The 19,034-nt window shown below is 34.7% G+C and overlaps 1 protein-coding gene across 1 annotated transcript in view; it reads left to right on the top strand.

The window, feature by feature from the left end:
- The window catches only part of LOC100870548 (1-phosphatidylinositol 4,5-bisphosphate phosphodiesterase epsilon-1), a 96,706-nt gene that overhangs the window by 71,038 nt on the left and 6,634 nt on the right, over window positions 1-19,034 (top strand). The window contains exons 9-15 of the mRNA XM_086904050.1: window positions 7,712-7,936; window positions 8,381-8,608; window positions 12,930-13,390; window positions 16,606-16,891; window positions 17,172-17,380; window positions 18,028-18,323; window positions 18,804-19,030. Coding sequence (XP_086760176.1) covers window positions 7,712-7,936; window positions 8,381-8,608; window positions 12,930-13,390; window positions 16,606-16,891; window positions 17,172-17,380; window positions 18,028-18,323; window positions 18,804-19,030 — 1,932 coding nt within the window. The remainder of the gene's footprint in view (window positions 1-7,711; window positions 7,937-8,380; window positions 8,609-12,929; window positions 13,391-16,605; window positions 16,892-17,171; window positions 17,381-18,027; window positions 18,324-18,803; window positions 19,031-19,034) is intronic.

Raw genomic sequence — 19,034 nt, 5'->3', positions numbered from 1 at the left:
ATTTAGCAATAGATATTTCTATCTTCGAGCGTATAATTCGACTGTTTCCGTTTCTATTTTCAGAACTTGCGTAGCGATAAAATCTTGTGGTTACACAATCACGCTTTATACTCGGATTCGAGCAGATAATTAGACGTTTCTCGAAGATAAATCGCTTACTTTTTATTTATAGAAACGGTCTACAATTTTCGAAAAAAATTCGACGAAAAAAATTACTGGTATTAAGCTAAAAATAATAATAATAATAATAGTGTTATGTAATTCTAGGTCTAAAAAAATATTGAAAATTTCGAAGCATCGATTTTTCGAACAATTACTTCCAAGCCAATTAAGCGATCGAGGTCGTCGACAACTTCCTCCCTCCCTCCCTTTATAATACTTTTTAACGCCGAAAATAGATATCACCCACAAAATATAAATGGTAAAATAAACAGGAAAATGAACAAATTTTTCGAATATTGTCTTGTGTATGAACGTAGTTTTTCCAATATTCAATATCTGACCCGTTTAAAAAAAAAAAAAAAAAAAAAAAAAAACGAAACGCGAAAACGTGTTCGTCCGATAATTGTCGGTTTCCGCGTTTTTATCGAATTTATTGTTTTAAGAAAAGAGTGATTCGCGCAGTAAATTTTTTTTTTTTTATAAAAATAAAACGAAAAACGCGAGAAAAACGGGAGAAGATGATAAAGAAGGTGAATCATTGGGGATTATTAAAATTGCTTTCCATCGAATAACGTCAACTTTACATTATCTATCAAGTGTTTCTTTTCTATGAGTTTCTACCACGAAAAAAAAGACAAGAAGAGAGAAAAAAAAAAGCTTCAAATCCCAATACATTTCCCCAAACAGATCAGTATCAGTCCAATATCAATTCAGCACCAATTCAATACCAGCTCGGTATTGGACCTAGCTCAATTCTGTTCCAATTCAAACTCGGTTCCATCCCAGTTCCGATTCCGTTCTAGATCAAACTGTGTTTCAACCTAAGTCAATTCTAAGCCCCATATCACGCGATATCTGTATTCAACCCAACTGTCTGAACCACTTATCTTCCCAACTATCTCCCTTCCCCTCCCCCAAAACTAATTCCAAGTATCTTCCTCACAATTATCATATCTCCAAAAAAAAAAAAAAAAAAAAACAAAAAACAAAAAAAATTATCATTTTCAATATCGTTGTATCGAAAGCGATATAAACCTATACATATTTTCCTCACAGTATATCCTCTTAAATGTGATAAAAATTATCGATGATCAACAATTTCGTAAGAAGGAAACGAAGAGCATGGATGATACGATCGAGTTGTTGGATCGTTTTCCATGTATCGCTCGTTCAAGTGCATCGCGGAGAGAAAAATAGGTAGGAGACGATCCATGGAGATCGAATGATTTCACAGCGAGGTTACACGTGCGATTTGGCAGCTGGCCAACGAACTTCCTCGATAAAATCCGTACGTATCCTGGCCGGAAGCGTCGAACCGTGGAATACGGACGGTACACGAACACGGGGGCAAAGATTGCTCGGGGGGAGGAAGAAAAAAAAAAAAGAAAGAAAGAAAGAAAGAGGGACGGAGAGAAATACTCAAATTAACCGACCCTTTCCTCTCGTTTCGCCACTTTGGGCCGAAAGAAACACCGATACGGGCCAATGTAACGGAGAATCGGCGCCCCCTTTTTTGCCATATTTCTCGAGTTCTGGTCGACGATTCGTGCTGGAAACCGAGAGTGCCTGTTGAAATGTTGCAGAATTGTTGTCAAGAATTATTCAGCTCCCGATTTAATGTGTAAAAAGATGCCTCTTTAACGATGTTTTAATATTTTCTTATACTTTTTATTTTTAAATCCGTTTAAAAATTGCGAGCATTGAACCTTTTCATTCGTGAATAAGATATAAGGGGGGAAAGGTCTATTGGTGCGTTTAATTTTGAAAGAAAGTGAAAGTGTCGTTGAGAACGTTTGGGATAATTCGTAGGATGCACGATTATTAATGATGATATTTACGATAAATAGATAAAATATAAGGGAAAATTGGCACTTATTCAGTTCGATCAGAAATTATTAAATTGGAATATTTCGTACAGACACGTGTTTGAGAATGTTAAATTATCGTGTCGATAAGATGATTCGTAGAGAATTCGCGCGAAATAATCAAGACGTTACGTACGAAAATATTTTTTCAAACCGTGCGAACCGAACTTTATCGTTAAACGGAACACGTTCTCGTACAATCACGTTATTCGGAATCAGCGCAGTGAGAATTTACCACGATTCTGCCGTAAAGTCTTCGATGTATGAATAATTCTTGTAGCAAAGCTACTCATCCGTAACGATGAATTTAACAGACGAATAGACAATAATAATAATAATAATAATAATAATAATTAAACGACAAATAACTCGACGAACAATAAATTTAATAAACATAATTAGAATTTTTGAAAATGTCTCGTAAATCAATCTTTGAAGTAATATTTCGCACGAGGGAAACGTTGAAAGGAAGGATTTGTTGCACAAGTGATCAAGCAATGTCAAAAACATATTACTTTGACATCGCTTTTGTATCGCTGTATGATTTTTTTTTCGTGAGTTGAAAAAAAAAAAGGCGACACAATGCTGGTCTTTATGCTGTACGATTTTCATTCGTTTGGCACAAGTATTTGGAAAGATTCGATGCTGGACAAAGAACAGAGTGACTCTACTGAACGAAAGGATCGAAGAATTCATTATAAATTATAATTCTATTTTTTTTTTCATTACTCTCCTAATGATTCATCAGTTTTATTAATATTTTAGAATTAAATAAAAATATTTCACCCTATTAACGCGTGCATATACGTTATAAATACATATTTCAAAAATGTAAACATACATTTTCTACTTGTTATTCATTGATTTATAAACCATTCGTTAATTAACGTATAATGATATAATCAATTATTTATTCAATTTATTCAACGTGTCAATTTACGTTTTCTCCAGAATTTTAATTAATCCCTTAATTATAAAAATATATATATATGTATAAAAGCACGAGATTGTGTTTTCTATTGTGATTCATTTTTACAAAGATGGAGTCGTGAGGGGGAAAGAAGGGAAGAGGAGGAACGTAGCGATAAGGTTAGGGGTTTCTATCGGCCTCCAGCAGCAACGATGGTTGTAGGCCGGCGGAAACTACTTGCTCTTGTCGCTAACGATCGTCGGCCTGAAACATCCACACTTCGTGATTCAGACTTCGTTGAATAATTTAACATACGATATTCACGTAATTAAGAAGGACTTGTTACTTGTTTTTTTTTTTTTTTTTATACCTTGCATACACCTTTAATGCTGACCGCATTAATTATTAAAAGAAAAGAAAAAATAATAATTATATAGGTACGTGTAAAACAAACAATCGTTATTATTGTAATTATATATCATTCTTTCTGTATTCATGTGTATTTCGAATGGAATAAAAATTTCTTTTGAAAAATGGTTGAAAAGTTTTTTGCGTGCATTTAAAAATAAAGGTACATTTTTATATAAGATGTAATTTATCTTAAGGATGATTTAGTTTGGACTTATATAAGGAGTACGTATAATTTATCACAGCCTTGGAGGGTAGTGTACAACAGATCCACCGGAAGAAATATTTCGACCCGTGACAGATTAATAAGATTAAAATCCTTTGTATTTTAAATATAAAAAATATAATAGTTGAGAGAAAGGAATAAAGGTTTTCTTTTTTTTTTTTTTTTTTTTACATCGTTAATTAATATTTCTTATAAAGAAATGTTACAACGAACGAACGATTACCTTTCTGAATATCGTGTTATCCCACGATATCGATGGGAAATCTTCATCTGTCATAATTCCCCCTCGGTTGAAATTTACGAGAAATATTCCGATTTCAAAGAAACTTTGAATGTATTTAGAGCGTAATGAAGTATGAAAGAACGATTTTTTTCCGATAAAAAATCACTTCGAGCGGAGTAAAATCGACCCCTAAATTTTTCATTCGCGCCCCTTTCTCGTTTTATTCTTTTTAATAATAATAAATTTTATGCAAATGTTTAATTTTTTTTATTATTTTAGAAAATTTATCTTTATTTCATTGTAAAATAAATATATCACAATGATCTGATTCATTGTTTCGTTTTGATTTAAAATATACTGGCGTAAACGTGGCATAATCGATCATTATACATCAACAATCATTCCTCGAATTACATGCAAATGTACATCAATTTTATCGATATTTACGATTTGCATAATTCATAAATATGGAATGGAACGACTCGATCTTGCTTGGCAAGAAAAGTTCTCGTTTGAAAAGTACTTTTGTAAATGGAATTTACACGGCCACATTAAGAAACGCACGAAACCATAAAACAGTTAAACGAAAACGTTGATGCAAATTCGTGCAAAAAGGCGCATCTCCCCTGTTTCATTTTAAAACAATAAAACGCGTTTTATTTCGAATACATCCAACGCGGTTGTCTTTGCGAGACAAGCGAGACAATGTTCTAATTCGAGCCATTGACCCGCAATGCTCTTTTTCTTACGTTCAAACCGAAATAAAGCTCGGTCACGGCGTATTCGCCACATTAGGAGGACGTGGAGGATCTCTTTCGTGAGCGAGAGCAATTCTTTGTGGAAAAATGACGAGGAACGTTTTAAAAAGGAAAAAAAAAAAAAGATCCTCTTTTAGAGATCGCAACGGTGACCGTTTACGATTATTGCCACGACGACTGATTCGTGAGATATCAAAGTTTGAAATAAAATGAAACGAGATTTTGTTTTATTTTTATTTCGATATAAATAATCTAAAAATCGCAGTTTAGAGTTTATTTTCATTATTTATGGGGGGAAATGAGATCAAATTAATTTGGGGAGACTTGATTCTATTTTTTTATTTCGAATAAGTAAGATTAAAATTAAAAAAAATTGTGTACAAATTATTACTTCTTTTCGTCGTATAATAATTGTACGGTAATTGCGATTAATTTTAGATCAAATATATAGAATCGGTGTTAAAAATTGATTTTCTCAATATAGTTCACGGTAAATATCATTTACCTTGACAAAATGTATCTTCTCGTCGTTACGTAAACATCGTAAAATTGATCGTGACAAGAACCAAGTCCAAGAAGCTGGATTCTCAGTTTCAACGAGAACCTTAATTCTTTCGGCAAAGAGCTTTGTCAACTCGAAAGGATCCAAGAGTTGTAAATCTAGAAGGGTCTAGGAGATATTGCAACATCCCCAAGTACGTGCCATAATTCTGCTCACGAATTCGGGCTTTGTTAACGTTTTTATTAGGCAACACACTTGCTTGTTGCGTTATTTCCCTCGATTTTATTCTTTTATTTCTTTTTTTCTTTCAGATTCCCTTCTTCTTCCTAAAAAAAAAAAAAAAAAAGAAATTTCCTCGCTTCATCGTGCCTCGATAACTCAATAATTTTCATCGTTCAAATATAAGTGCACAAATATAACTTTCGATCGAATTTATCTTAATTCCAAACGCGAAGGAGATGAGTCGATGGATTTCGATCTTATGCTAAGCATTTCAATCGGGAATTTGCATCTATTAAATAGCTATTATCGTGTATCGACGTCAGCAATAGCTCGAGCAATAGTCGTCGTGCAGAATTTATCTTCGAGATCAGAATTGCAAAATGATTAAATTTGGGCAAAACACGTAAACAAAATAATTATTTTTATATTTATATTTATTATTCGTGATATAATTCATCACGTACGAGTTTCAAAATTTATCACACGTGAATGAAATCTTTTTACAAATCTTCACAACTTTAATTTACAGTTTTGAAACAAAATGATTCGCTGGATGCGAATTATTTTTGAAAATTATTATTGTCGATCACATCGTATATTATTGAAACATTTGCATTTTTTTCATTCCATCTCGTAAAATTCATGCATCATTTTAGAAATTTACGTACGAAGTATGATTTTGCAAAAAAATTCGTTCAAGTTGATTAAAGTGTATAATTTATAATTTTATAAAATATATTCATACTATCGAATTATTACTATAAAATGAAATATCTCAAGGTGTTTTCTCTGGAAATATTACAGTTTCTCTTTCAAATTAAATGGAGAAAGTTTTTCTAGAACGATTACTTTTTATTTGAACAACTATTATCAAATTTAATAACATTTATTTGAAATATTCTTTTTGATTTCGCAATAATCATAAAATTATAATGTGAAAATAGTTTTAAAAGAAATTATATAATACATTGTATTTGTATTGAATTTTCGAAATAATTTTTCTTAAAATATTTTTCTCTAAACATTTTTTAAATATTTTTTTGAACATGCGATAATATTAATATATAATCTCATCTATGTCGTTACGATTACTCTTTATTTATAAAAAATATTTATCACTACGTATCGATCGAATCTAAAGATAGAAAGAAATATGTGAATAAAATGAAATAACTTTTGATTAAATAAATTTTCTTTTTTTCTTTTTTCAAGAATTATTTCTTATCCTCTGATTAATTGAAGAAATTCGTGTTTTTATGTTAAACGAGTTTCTTTTTATGTCGAGAATCTTTGGCTAGTGGCCAGATACCCCGACTCCCTAGAATTAAATAGAAAATACGTAATGTCTCCGTATAATTTATACTTTTACTTAAATTTTTGCAAAAAAAAAAAAATTTCGAAAGAATGAAATTGAAAAGGATTTTTTATCCTTTGTTTGTATAAAGCAAATTAATATTATCGGACAAATATCTCAATTCTCTCTTTCGTAGAAAAGTTGAAAAAAATATCAAATAATTTCTATCAAACTGTAACAACTCTAATAAATACATTGGATTAAAATTTTCAAAGCTTTTAATTAAAGACAAAATAGAAGTTAAATATAACTTTACAACCATTATTTGCAATAGTTATCGTTTAAATTTAAGTTTCCTCTTCGAAATCAATTTTCCGATCACGTTAAAAATAAAAACGAAACTTTCATCGCAAACACTTGGAAATTCTGTTCGAAAATTTCTATCGAATAGAATCCATCTAGCGGCAAATACCTTTGACGAAATTCAACGTGTGTAAACGTTGTATCGGTAGGTGGTGGTGGCCTACTAATAGAACAGTGGACTTTAATGGGTCAAATTGATGAAAGTTTGATCGACGTTTGACAGAGGGTACACGTTTATCTACGCAAAAATATCCTTTCTCACCGCACCGGATATTATTGCTTTACATACACGTGACATTTTTACGAACCGATATAAAACGAATTAAAAGAAATTAAAATCTATAAATACGAAAAATTTATAATACGAATAATAAAATACGTAGAACAATTCTTCAAATCATTTTTGAACGCGCATGATATACGATAGATCGAAGGCGTGCGGGCGATATCAGTCTTGTGATTGTGAAAGATTTATAGCTCGAGTAATCTTCGATTTGTCTGAACATCGAATGGAGATAAGAAAGTTTCGTCTTTTCTATCACTGCATATCAGAAAAATTCCTTTAATTGATACAAATTTTATTTCAATCCGCCTTTCAACAATCGTACAGGAGTTGAAATAATCGATTTTACTTTTTAAAATTATTCTTCAGTGATGAAATGATGTGCGATTTCCAATTATTTTTTTTTTTTCTTACGAAGAAAATAAAATGAAATCGATCGGTTTTCGATTAAAATTTTATAACGAGCGAGAAATGATAATAAATTTTTCCATCCAGTCTCAGTACGAGTGCAAGGACAGCCGCGAATCACCACGCAGAAGCAGCAAGGATGTCGAGTCCGAAAACGTGTCATCCTCGGGGCAAACCACGAAGATCGCTATCGACACTGGCACGGAATCATCCACGGAATGGAACACGAGGAATAGTTCCTTGAGGAAAATAGAGAACACTCCGATCCGTGACACGAGCTCTGTCCTCGAGAAAATCGGCGAATTTCACAAGGTAAAATTAATATCGGCAATAAGAGCGGTATAATATCTAAAACGCTTGAATGAAGAAAACGCACAATTTTGTTAATTTTCAACAAAAGTAATCGAATATATTCTGTTCCACATTGTCGAGATACGCTTATGATTCTTTTAGAGCCTTCTTTTATTACTAGCTATTGGCTCGTTCCTTTCCTTTATTTTTGCTTTATTGTTAAGAAAGAAGCAATAAGAAAGGAGTTAAAATTTTACGGCCGTTCCTTGTCAATCGCAGCAAGCCATAATAGCGTAACAAAAAAGAAGAAAATAATAACAATTACAATATCCGCTAAAAAAGAAAAAAAGAGGTTATACAACGCCAACGTTAAACGAACATTCCCTGAAACTGTACGCCTATACCCTGTACATCGAAAAATAAGATCCCCGAGATCCTATATCGTGAATTCACGATATTTCGCAGCATCAACACGCTCGAGGCAGGGACGCGACAACTGGTTCGCTCCATCGAACTCTGAGCATTCACACGACTGCGATCGAGCAGACTTACATGGCCGAGGAATGTGACGAGAACGACTATCACTTCGATCTCGATTCCTACAAACCGGTGCAGCCAATCACGATCGACCATGGGGTCGCCTTATTTCCTGTCGCCGCTCCCCACACAGGAATGGATCTGCATCTATTGCAGGTAAACATGCAATTTATGGTCTCGTTATCGACGCCCTGTAATTTCCCTCCCTACGATTCTCCCCCTTTCTTTTCCACCCCCTCTCGCGTGACTCGCATGATAAAATGTAGCGATAAAATGTTGATTCAATTTTCTACTTTATGGAATGCGTGTGTGCGTGTGTGTGTGTGTGTGTGTGTGTGTGTGTGAAAGTATTTCTTTTTTTTTTTACCTGTGTAATGCACACTTGTTTCTGCATTTTGTGATTTGAATTGCTAGTTTGTGCTATTACGTTTGTATCACAAAGAATATTTTTTTATCGCGAAGAAATGATTTTTCTAGGATAAAAGTGTGTTTTGCGAATAGTTATATATATATCTGCGACACAAACATGTAGGAAATAAAATTGTTACTATAATAATGGAACTTTGTTTGGTTGGAGTAATGTGTAGATTACTATTAAAGGAATATGGGTGTAATATCTGGTTAGACGAAATCGCGAACAAAGGATCGCGACCTATTTTCGGATAAAACATGGATTTAATCCACTTGTCTATCGACAAAAATTAACGAAAATTTTATATTTTGAATAGAAATAAACTTCGGCACGATACATTAAAAAATATTAAAGTTCAAAGAATAAGAAACTTTCTAACTTTAGGATAATCGTTATAAGACGCGATTCGTTAGAACGGGGACGATTCTAAAATTCCGGCTATTTATGCATCCGTCACATGTGTGTACGGATGCAGCTAGCGTGTATATAAACGTTGAAAAGAGGAGAGACACGACCTTACCCTCTTACAGACGATTTCGAAATATTAATATTCCAACGTCCAGCTACTTTGTAGTTAGTGGACGTGGTGCAGGGCCAAGATAAAAGACGTCGTCAGCGTGGTTTTCCTGCGTTTCAAAAGGATTTCAAAGGGACTGACTTTACCGTGCCAGCTCAGGTACACTTCGTGCAAATTCGCGAGGAAGAAAGAGAGAGAGAGAGAGAGAGAGAGAGAGAAGAGAGACATAGAGCGAGAGAGTCGGAGATCGTGTAAGAAATGAAAAGGATTAAAGGTGGAAGAAGAAGTTAGAGGAACCGGGTCACTCGTCCGAAACTCGTCTCTTTCTCAATTATTTACTCGTAGAAATCTCGAAAACGAAGAATCGATAATTTCGGTCGAATCAAAGAGGAAAAACTTATACTCTGAGAATGGAGAGAGAATTCGAACGAGGAATCGATATAAAATTCTATTAAATTTAAAAAAAAAAAAAAAGTCTCATGTTATTATTCAAATACTCTTTGAATCGCGCAAATCAATTTTTAAAATTTATAAATTTACTCTTCGTTGCAAAAAAAAAAAAAAGAAAAAATATATCCCAGAGGTCAAGCTTGAATTCTGACGAATAAAATTAACACGGTAACGTGACGTTAATACCGCGATTAAACACATGGAAAACAGTTAAGCGCGTTAAAACGAGTGTCTCTTAGCCATCATCTCTCGTAGCCATCTTTATTCCGAATAAGAGTAAAAGCGCCACCTGTGAAACTCCATTACGGGGAAGCGAGGCGAACGATTTTCCACGCGGCCGACATCGCATACATTCATCCGTTGAGTGTTTCGCCGCTCTACCAGCACCCGATTAATCTATCCATACCCATACGACGAAGATAAATAATTTCAACTCCCTCCCTGCCACGCTTTTACAAGTGATCGCTTGGATTGCACTTATGGCCGACCACCGTATAAACGTTGGCTGTTCCAACCGCGTTACAAGTTCCATCAGCGTGTTATAAACACAGCCGATGCCGATTTTCCCGCACGACTCGGTGAGATATCCCGCTTAAAAACGATCTTAACAGCCAGAGATTATACCCGTGGAATCGCGCGAATTGCCAGATCTTAGCCGCGATCTTTCGTTTCGCATTCTTCTTCCACGGGTTTTAATCAAATCTCGATGAATAATTTAAGATAGTAAGGCTTGAGGATTAACTTCTCGTTCGCGAGATAATACCATTGCCGAGATGCGACCACGATAAAATGTGAGGGAAAAAATTGATGGAAGGATTTTTTAACGATTTTTGTCTTTTTATATATATATATATAGAGGATAGTTGATATTTTTAATTTTTATTGGAGATATTTCGATTCTTTTCTTCGATGAATATTTATTGAATATACGTATGTGGAAAATTTTTGGATCAGACCAAAGTTGATTGGATAAAAAGAATTATGATCTTGTCGAGTTTTTTTTTTTTCTTTATTACATTTTTTTGTAATAACCGTATGAAACTTTATAGCGAAATTTGAAGTATTTTAAAAATATTACAGGGATTTGAAACAGGTGTATATGTAAATAAGTTTGTTTTCGAAATTGCTTGTCAATCTATATGCATATACACGCCTATTGTGTATCTTTTTCATCACTATCAGAGTTATCTTTCGTAAAATTTCTGTGAAAATGAATTTTCTTAAAAAAAAAAAAAAAAAAAAAAAAAAAAAAAACAAATATTACTTCGAAATAAACGTTTACAAATTTTTCGTTGATTTCGTTATTGATTATGATCCAGTAATTTCCAATAATTTTATATTTTATACGTCTAGAAACGATAATAAAAAAATTGATCAAAAATCAAATTTCTCACGCATCTATCGATTATCTTTATCGAGATTGGAATAAAAATATTTAAACAAACATTTGCTCGGAATTATGAATGAACGTGTCTAATCGATATATCCGGAAAAGATTTATCCATTTATTTTCCCTGTTTGCATCGGAAACAGCGTCCCGATATTTTTCGATTTAAACTTACAATTAGATATTGGGATCGGTTTCTGATTACAATTTCATCGCGCAATACAGGTTAAGGGAGAGCAAAGTTAGGAACGGTTTCATGCAAATGTTCATTTAATCTTCAATAAACTCGTTTCGATCTCAGTTGCCCAAAGGCGTATTCTTTGCTAAAGGTCTTAGCCCCTGGTAACGAACCAACCTGAGCATTTACAAACACGCGTTTATATGAAATAGCGGATGATTTTAAAGACGTTCTACGCTTTGGAAATGAAAGGAGACGATTAACATAATTTTTGTCTTTTGCACGAGTTTAACGAGATGCTCGAGCAGAGATGTCATATAATCCTGTGTCCCTTCAGTCAAGGACTTCAATATCTTCGATATTCTTCGACATTTAAGCAGCCATGTATTCTTTTTCTTATTTCCACTTTATGATTTAATTGCGCTCAACCAATTGATGTAAATCTTTTATAACTTCTTTATGAATGTGATCGTTCTCGTTTCAACAGCATCTGAAAGAAACGAAAGGAAAAAAATATTCCTTTTAATTTAACGAAAGAGGGTTTAACTTAGAGAAAAGAATTATTCATAATGGAAGTATGTGTTAGTTTTTTTTTTTTTATCTCCTTTTCTTTACGCCAAAGCTCGTGATCCTTGAAACAAGATAGAAACAAGACATTCTTAAGAAAGAATGTGATCTATACGCAATTTTTAGCACGCATGCAGAGTACATAGGTATAAAGTGAAGTGTCTCTTCTGATGTAAAATCATAAAAAAGAAAAAAAAAAAGAAGAAATGTGCGTGGAGGATACAGTGGAAGAACATCGGACATCAAGTGCATTTCATGTATTCAAGTATCATAAACCAGTATCGTATAAAAAAGGTCACAGTGCATTTATCAAGTCTTTCTCTTATGTTCTTCGTATAGAAAGAAGGGAGATTAAATTTCAGCATTTAATTAAACATAAATCTTCTATATATAAAATTAAAACGAGAGATCAGAAGAATTAATCAATCTTTAATTATTTCCCTCTTTCCTTTTCGATTTTTCTTTTTTATAATCCAATTCATCCAATCTAAATAGATGTTAAAGAATAAGCCGTTGCAAAAGGTAATACGTACAATATGTGACTCTATCTTCTTTTCTTCTTGAATACTATAGACGAGAATCGAGAGTGATTATCTCCTATAATAAAATTAACATTTGGACATTGAAAATTATTCTCGAAACTAAAGTGTCCACTCGGGGAAAAATATTCTCCGATGAGCAACTGCTACTCCAAACTTCTACTCTCAAACCTAGGAATGTAATCACAGTTTCTAATAGTTTCGAGAACAACCCTCGAGAGCTCCACTTTAACATGTACACACCGCCCTAAGAATATAATCACAGTTTCTAATACTTTCGAGGGCAACGCTCAAAGACTCTCTATACGCTTGAATATACGTGAATCTCTTAAAGACATATATGTACAAAACTTTCTACTTTTTCACCATAAATTTCTCCATATTCCGAGGAAACATATAACGAGGAAAATATTCGGTTGTGTGCCAGGTGTTGCATCACGGGACGACGTTGGTTCACTGGGACTGCGAGGGCGCTGCGACGAGGACGGCGTTGGTTTTCGCGCGAGTGGATCGTGCCTGCGGCACCTTCGTCTGGGAAAAACCGCCGTGGAGCCCGTTGAAGACCGCGCAATTAGGCGGCACAGCGTCCACGGAGTTCTCCCTAACTGCCAACCCGGAGGACACGGTGCCCGCCGGTCTGTTGGGCAAGTATACCGCCCAACAGCAGACCGATTGCGCCTCCGTCACATTGGAGGAGGGTTACCTGAACCTGAGCTCCGTGAAGGAGGTGATGATCGGTTGCTGCGATCGGGACAGGGAGACCGAGCTGAGGGGCATTTGCAAGAGGTACGGCCTGTCCGGATCCGACTCGTGCATCGGCCTTATGTACGGCTCCAGTCTGCCGGACAATCGACTGATCTTTCTCCTTTGCCCTCCTGCGCTTAGCAAGTAAGTACTACGCGCCACTACGAGTTTCTCTTTATGGATTCAGAGCCTCGAACTCATTCACTCGAAAAAATAAACTCTAGTTTACAAATTTAAGAATAAAATTGAATTCGTGGCTGTTATAATAGATTCGTATAATTTCGTAGTATATATATATATATATATATTGGTTATTCAATCTGTCAGACAATCGACTGATCTTTCTCCTTTGCTCTTTGCGGATTCTTGGCCATTCCTTCGACTTAAAAAAGTAAAGTTTAGTTACAAATTTAAGAATAAAGTTACTTTAATTATAAATCGAATAATATTTACTCGTGGCTATTATAATTGATCCACATTTGGTTATTCGATATTTTGAATAATACGGCTCCAGTCTGTCGGACAATCGACTGATCTTTCTACTTTGCTCTTTGCGGATTCTAGGCCAGAGTCTCGGCCATTCACTCGACTTAAAAAAGTAAATTTTAGTTACAAATTTAAGAATAAAATTACTTTAATTATAAATCGAATAATATTTACTCGTGGCTATTATAATTGATCCACATTTGGTTATTCGATATTTTGAATAATACGGCTCCAGTCTGCCGGACAATCGACTGATCTTTCTACTTTGCTCTTTGCGGATTCTAGGCCAGAGTCTCGGCCATTCACTCGACTCGAAGAAATAAATTCTAATTACAAATTTAAGAATAAAGTTACTTTAATTATAAATCGAATAATATTTACTCGTGGCTATTATAATTGATCCACATTTGGTTGTTCGATATTTTGAATAATACGGCTCCAGTCTGCCGGACAATCGACTGATCTTTCTACTTTGCTCTTTGCGGATTCTAGGCCAGAGTCTCGGCCATTCACTCGACTCGAAGAAATAAATTCTAATTACAAATTTAAGAATAAAGTTACTTTAATTATAAATCGAATAATATTTACTCGTAGATGTTATAATTGATCCGTATAATTTAGTAGTATATATTGGTTATTCGATGCTTTGAATAATACGGCTCCAGTCTGTCGGACAATCGACTGATCTTTCTCCTTTGCTCTCCTGCGCTTAGCGAGTAAGTAGCGCCCCACTACGATTTCCTCGCTTTTTACGGATTCTGGGCCAGATTCTCGGCCATTCACCCGACTCGAGCAAGTATATTCTGGTTGCAAATTTAAGAATAAAGTTACTTTTAATTATAAATTATATTAAAGCAATTTTATTCTTAACTTGAACTGTTAAAAATGAAACAATTTTGAATAGTTATAATTTGATTGATTAAAGGGATTGTATCGCGTATCTTTCCATTGAAGATATTTTAAATCGTTTTAAATGGTTTTTGAGAAAAGACATATATTGGGAAATGAATAGTTAGAATATATCGATTTTATTATATTATTACATTTAGATTATATTCTTACGAATGTACAATTATTCTATATATCTTCTCGAACAAAAATTTTATGTCTAGATTTTATGTTAGTTAGTTTACTGTTCGGATAAATATATCATCTTGTTAATCATGCTCGTCTTCGCGATATACAATTTTCAAGATACAACCTCCTAATATCAGCTTCAAAAGAATCATCTCTGAAACACGGTATTTACTAAGAATGCCTCCTTTGAAACAGATCTGAATCGTATATATGTATGTGCGTTTTAAAATACCTTTGATGGCAATGGGGAAGTACTTTCAGCATCTCATCCAATGTCTCTCTATTGAAACATCTTTCAAATGGACTTATAAAATATACCAGATATCTTTTATGGAAACACACGTAATACATCATACTTACTTAGAACGCCTATACGGCGAGTGTCGATCCATCTTAATAACATCTCTTGCGCATTGCATAATTTATTAAACACAACACGTTTAATTCGAATCAAATTGTTCAATTCAATTTACACGCTTCGGATATTTACAATGCTTTGTACATTTCATAATGTTTATTTCATCGTAATTTTTAAAATTATTTTCAATTTTGAATTTTCTTATTACTTATTATTCTTCTTACGCCAAATTACCAAAAAAAAAAAAACTGTTGAAATTCGTGAAAACAGAGATTACCTTTAAATCATGTTAGAAGAGAGAGCTGTAGATCAGCGAAACGTTGCACACATTTTTTCCAGGGAATATACTGTTACGACAAACCTTTATCCAACGCTAATACCGTAGCTCGTGGATCGTGCACAGAATGGCTATTTTATCGAGTCTACGTAAATTGACGAATATGGTACTCTTGAAAAAAGAGAGAGAGAGAGAGAGAACCGGTATCGAAGGAGTTATTACAGTTTCGTTGCTACTTCTCGTTTCCCTTGAACATGGATTGTACAAAGGATTTCAAATAAGGGTACGTGTAATGATGCAACGTTGCAAACGGTAATCCCAAAAGGAAAAGGCAATCTATTACGGGATAAAGTATTTACGTGTAACGACAAAATGACTTTGATAAAAAGTATGAAAAATATTGGCCTGATCGAAACAAAATTGCACTACTTACTGTTCACTTTAGCGATAGAAATGCTAGTTGTAGATACCTGTATATATAAAAATAAATTGAAATACAAGATAAAGTGCACAGAATTACGAGAACGCCGATCGATTTCGAAATATTACAGAGAAATCTTCACGTAACACGAGAAGAATAAAGCTTCCCTTGCTCGGATATATTATGCGAGGAATTTAATAAAAGTAAATGCCAAAAACTCTTAATAAATACGAATCACGGTAATACGTATGGGAGAAAGGTCAGCCACGACACACGTGGCGGGATGTGAATAAAGATTTCAGATTCGGATTTTTCTCGCGTGAATTTTGCCGCGAATTTAAAGAAAGAAGACACGCGCGTGGCCACGTATTTTGTACGATAAAAGAAATTTTACATACGACTCGACGAATATCTCGTCAATTTTCGAATGACGTATAAATATCGCCGATTCGAATCATCGATCACAGCCTCGGTGATCGTAATTTACGAGTGTTCGCACGTGCGAATCGTTATCAGTGATGCAATACAATTTCGTCCAAAGCAAAGCCTCGTCCAATGTGTAAAAAATCCTTGAAAAAAAACGAAACGTGGGATTCTCGTTCGATCATCCATCCCGTACAGTCATCCGCAATATCCGCGCACGAGATATTTTGCGATGATACTGGAAAATATATGTATTTATTGAGAATAAACGGAGCGTATTTTATAATAAAGATGTGCGATTGTCGTATTTGTTCCAGAATTTGGTATATGGGTCTTTGCTGGATATTAAGAGGGCTGAAACGGCAACAACAATTAACGGATCGTAGGTCGCGATGGTTGAAAGAGAAATATCTTCAGCTTTATTTCGAGGAAGGCTGCCTCGAGCCAATGACAGCTGACGCTATAAGGGCTTTCGGCGGTCGCGATTGGTCCATGACTGAAAGTATTGGAACGCTTTCGCCCACGAGTAGCGGCAATCCTCGTAAACGAAACGCCAAAGGGAAGAAAACGAAATCTATCGGCAATATTCATGCGTTAACAAAGGTTCGTGATCAGACACGATTAATCCATTAAATTTAGTATTGTAATTGACAATTTGTTCAAATGAAATAATATTTGTAAAATAATATTCAAGTTTTTAAGCTTGAAAAAATAATATACGCGATTGTTTGATAGAATTTCTCATGTTTTATTCTTCGATCATTAATCCAACAGTTAGACGATTCAGAATAGAATGATAGAGAAGTAATTGGAAAAAATAAATTGATAAAAATGCGGCCGAGTGATTTTTGATTAAGATATTACGCGGGATTGTTCGAAACAGGATTTGGGCCTAAAGCAATTCGACTCCTCGTCCTCGGATGGAGGCTTATCAACGGCCCCACTTCGGCATATTACGGGTAGCAGGGAATCCTTGACGAGAATCATACCGGCATCCCCACGGTCTAGCAGGGATCGAGTGCCCCCACGCAGCCCTCCCGGATCAGCCGAACGAATTATTAGTTCCAACTTGCCTTACTCCAGCTTTCAGAGGTAAGGATTCCGATAATTTTCGCCCCTCTGAAAGGAATTGGACGAAAAGAGGGCGAAGAATAGAGAAGTAGAGAATAACCCGACTTTTCAAACTCTAGAAATTCCCGATAGTTCTTGATTACTTCCGCCCTCTCCATTAATTGCACCCCATTATTCTTATAAAGCTGCAACATCAACAGCGCAGCGAACCGAGATGAAAAGACACGCGTGTCTTTTTTTCTTCCTTTTTTTTTTTTTTTTTTTTTACGTAAAATGGAAAATCTTGCGAATTAATTAAATCGCTGATTATACGATATTACGATAAAATATCATGATTTTATATTTTCCTGGAACGAATTAAATTAATCAATTAATCAAACGCGGGTATTTTCTATTTCGTCACTCGTCTAAGGAATTGAAATTCCACAAATTCATTAAAAGTTTACCTTTAACATCGCATTGCGAAGAGTTTCGAGACGAGATTTTATCTATCGAAACGACGATATTTTCAAAAAAAATTTCATAATTCAAAAAAACAATAAACGCGTTCTTCCAACTTTAATAATGATCCACCCTCGATCTTGTTATTAATCACGTTATTAATTGTAAAAACGACGTATCGAATAAAACGCATCCGGTAACAATTGTTTGAAATGGTACTCACACAGCCTATTGTGCGTGGCTAGAGACAAGGATAAGAATGGATCGGGAATGTCAGGTGGGCTGGAGGCGCCTTGGCAAGTGAAGGCGCGCACCACTTCCATAATGTACGAAACCCAGTTGAACTTTGTCGAGTTCGTCGCTTTGTTCCGTTCGTTCAGCCTGAGAGCGAGAAAGGATTTGCGCGACTTATTCGGCCAATTGGCGATCACTTGCCGTAGCCAGAGCGACGGCTCTTTGAGGGATTTTAATGTACGCCCGCCTGTGTTGAGGCAGACCAGTGATGCAACCCCTCAACGAATCGGTCAGTTATATTTATATATCGTTAATTATCAACAACTCTAAAATGATTTTCTTCCAATTTCAATTTTTTTAATTTTAAAAATTTGGCACGTTCGATGCGATTATATTTTAAGAAATGTAAAAGAAGAGATTTTCGATCGTTCGGTCTTTTCCATTTGCATGTCATTTGCTCCGTGCGTGGATCGATAAATTGTTTTTGAATTTCGTTGTGTTTTTTCATCCTTTCCTAAAAAAAAAAAAAAAAAAAATCGATATCCACTATTATCGATTCGTGATGTCGCATCGAACGTGTCAAGCAATTATAATTTTATATCACTTAATCTTATATTACTGTTATTTTTACGATTCAAATATTTCTGCTAAATATTTCTTACGGTCAAACACGCGTTCGTTGTTTCGAAAAGAATCGAAGAATGATTAAGTTTCACGAATAGATCGTTCGTTTCAATTTTTGTTAATCTAAAATGTGTAATCGAAACAGGTCTTTTAACGAGGAACAATTCCATAGACTGTCGTGAGTACAAAACGAGCAGCAACCTTCAAAAGAAGCAAGTTTTTGACGCGGTGGCTGCAGCCAGTATCGTTAATAATTGTTCCGGCGTTGATACCTCGAAATCGCAAGTAATCACCCTGGCGACGTTCACAAAATTTTTGGAATCTCGTCAACAAGAGAAATTGACCGACGACGAAATCAAGGCGCTGGTCAAGGTAA

The sequence above is a fragment of the Apis florea genome, unplaced genomic scaffold (genome assembly GCF_048593485.1).
Source record: "Apis florea isolate Af1SG1 unplaced genomic scaffold, ASM4859348v1 contig_2293_pilon, whole genome shotgun sequence".
Classification (NCBI taxonomy): domain Eukaryota; kingdom Metazoa; phylum Arthropoda; class Insecta; order Hymenoptera; family Apidae; genus Apis; species Apis florea.
The sequence above is the reverse complement of the archived record's forward strand: the minus strand, read 5'-3'. Positions and strand labels throughout refer to the sequence as shown.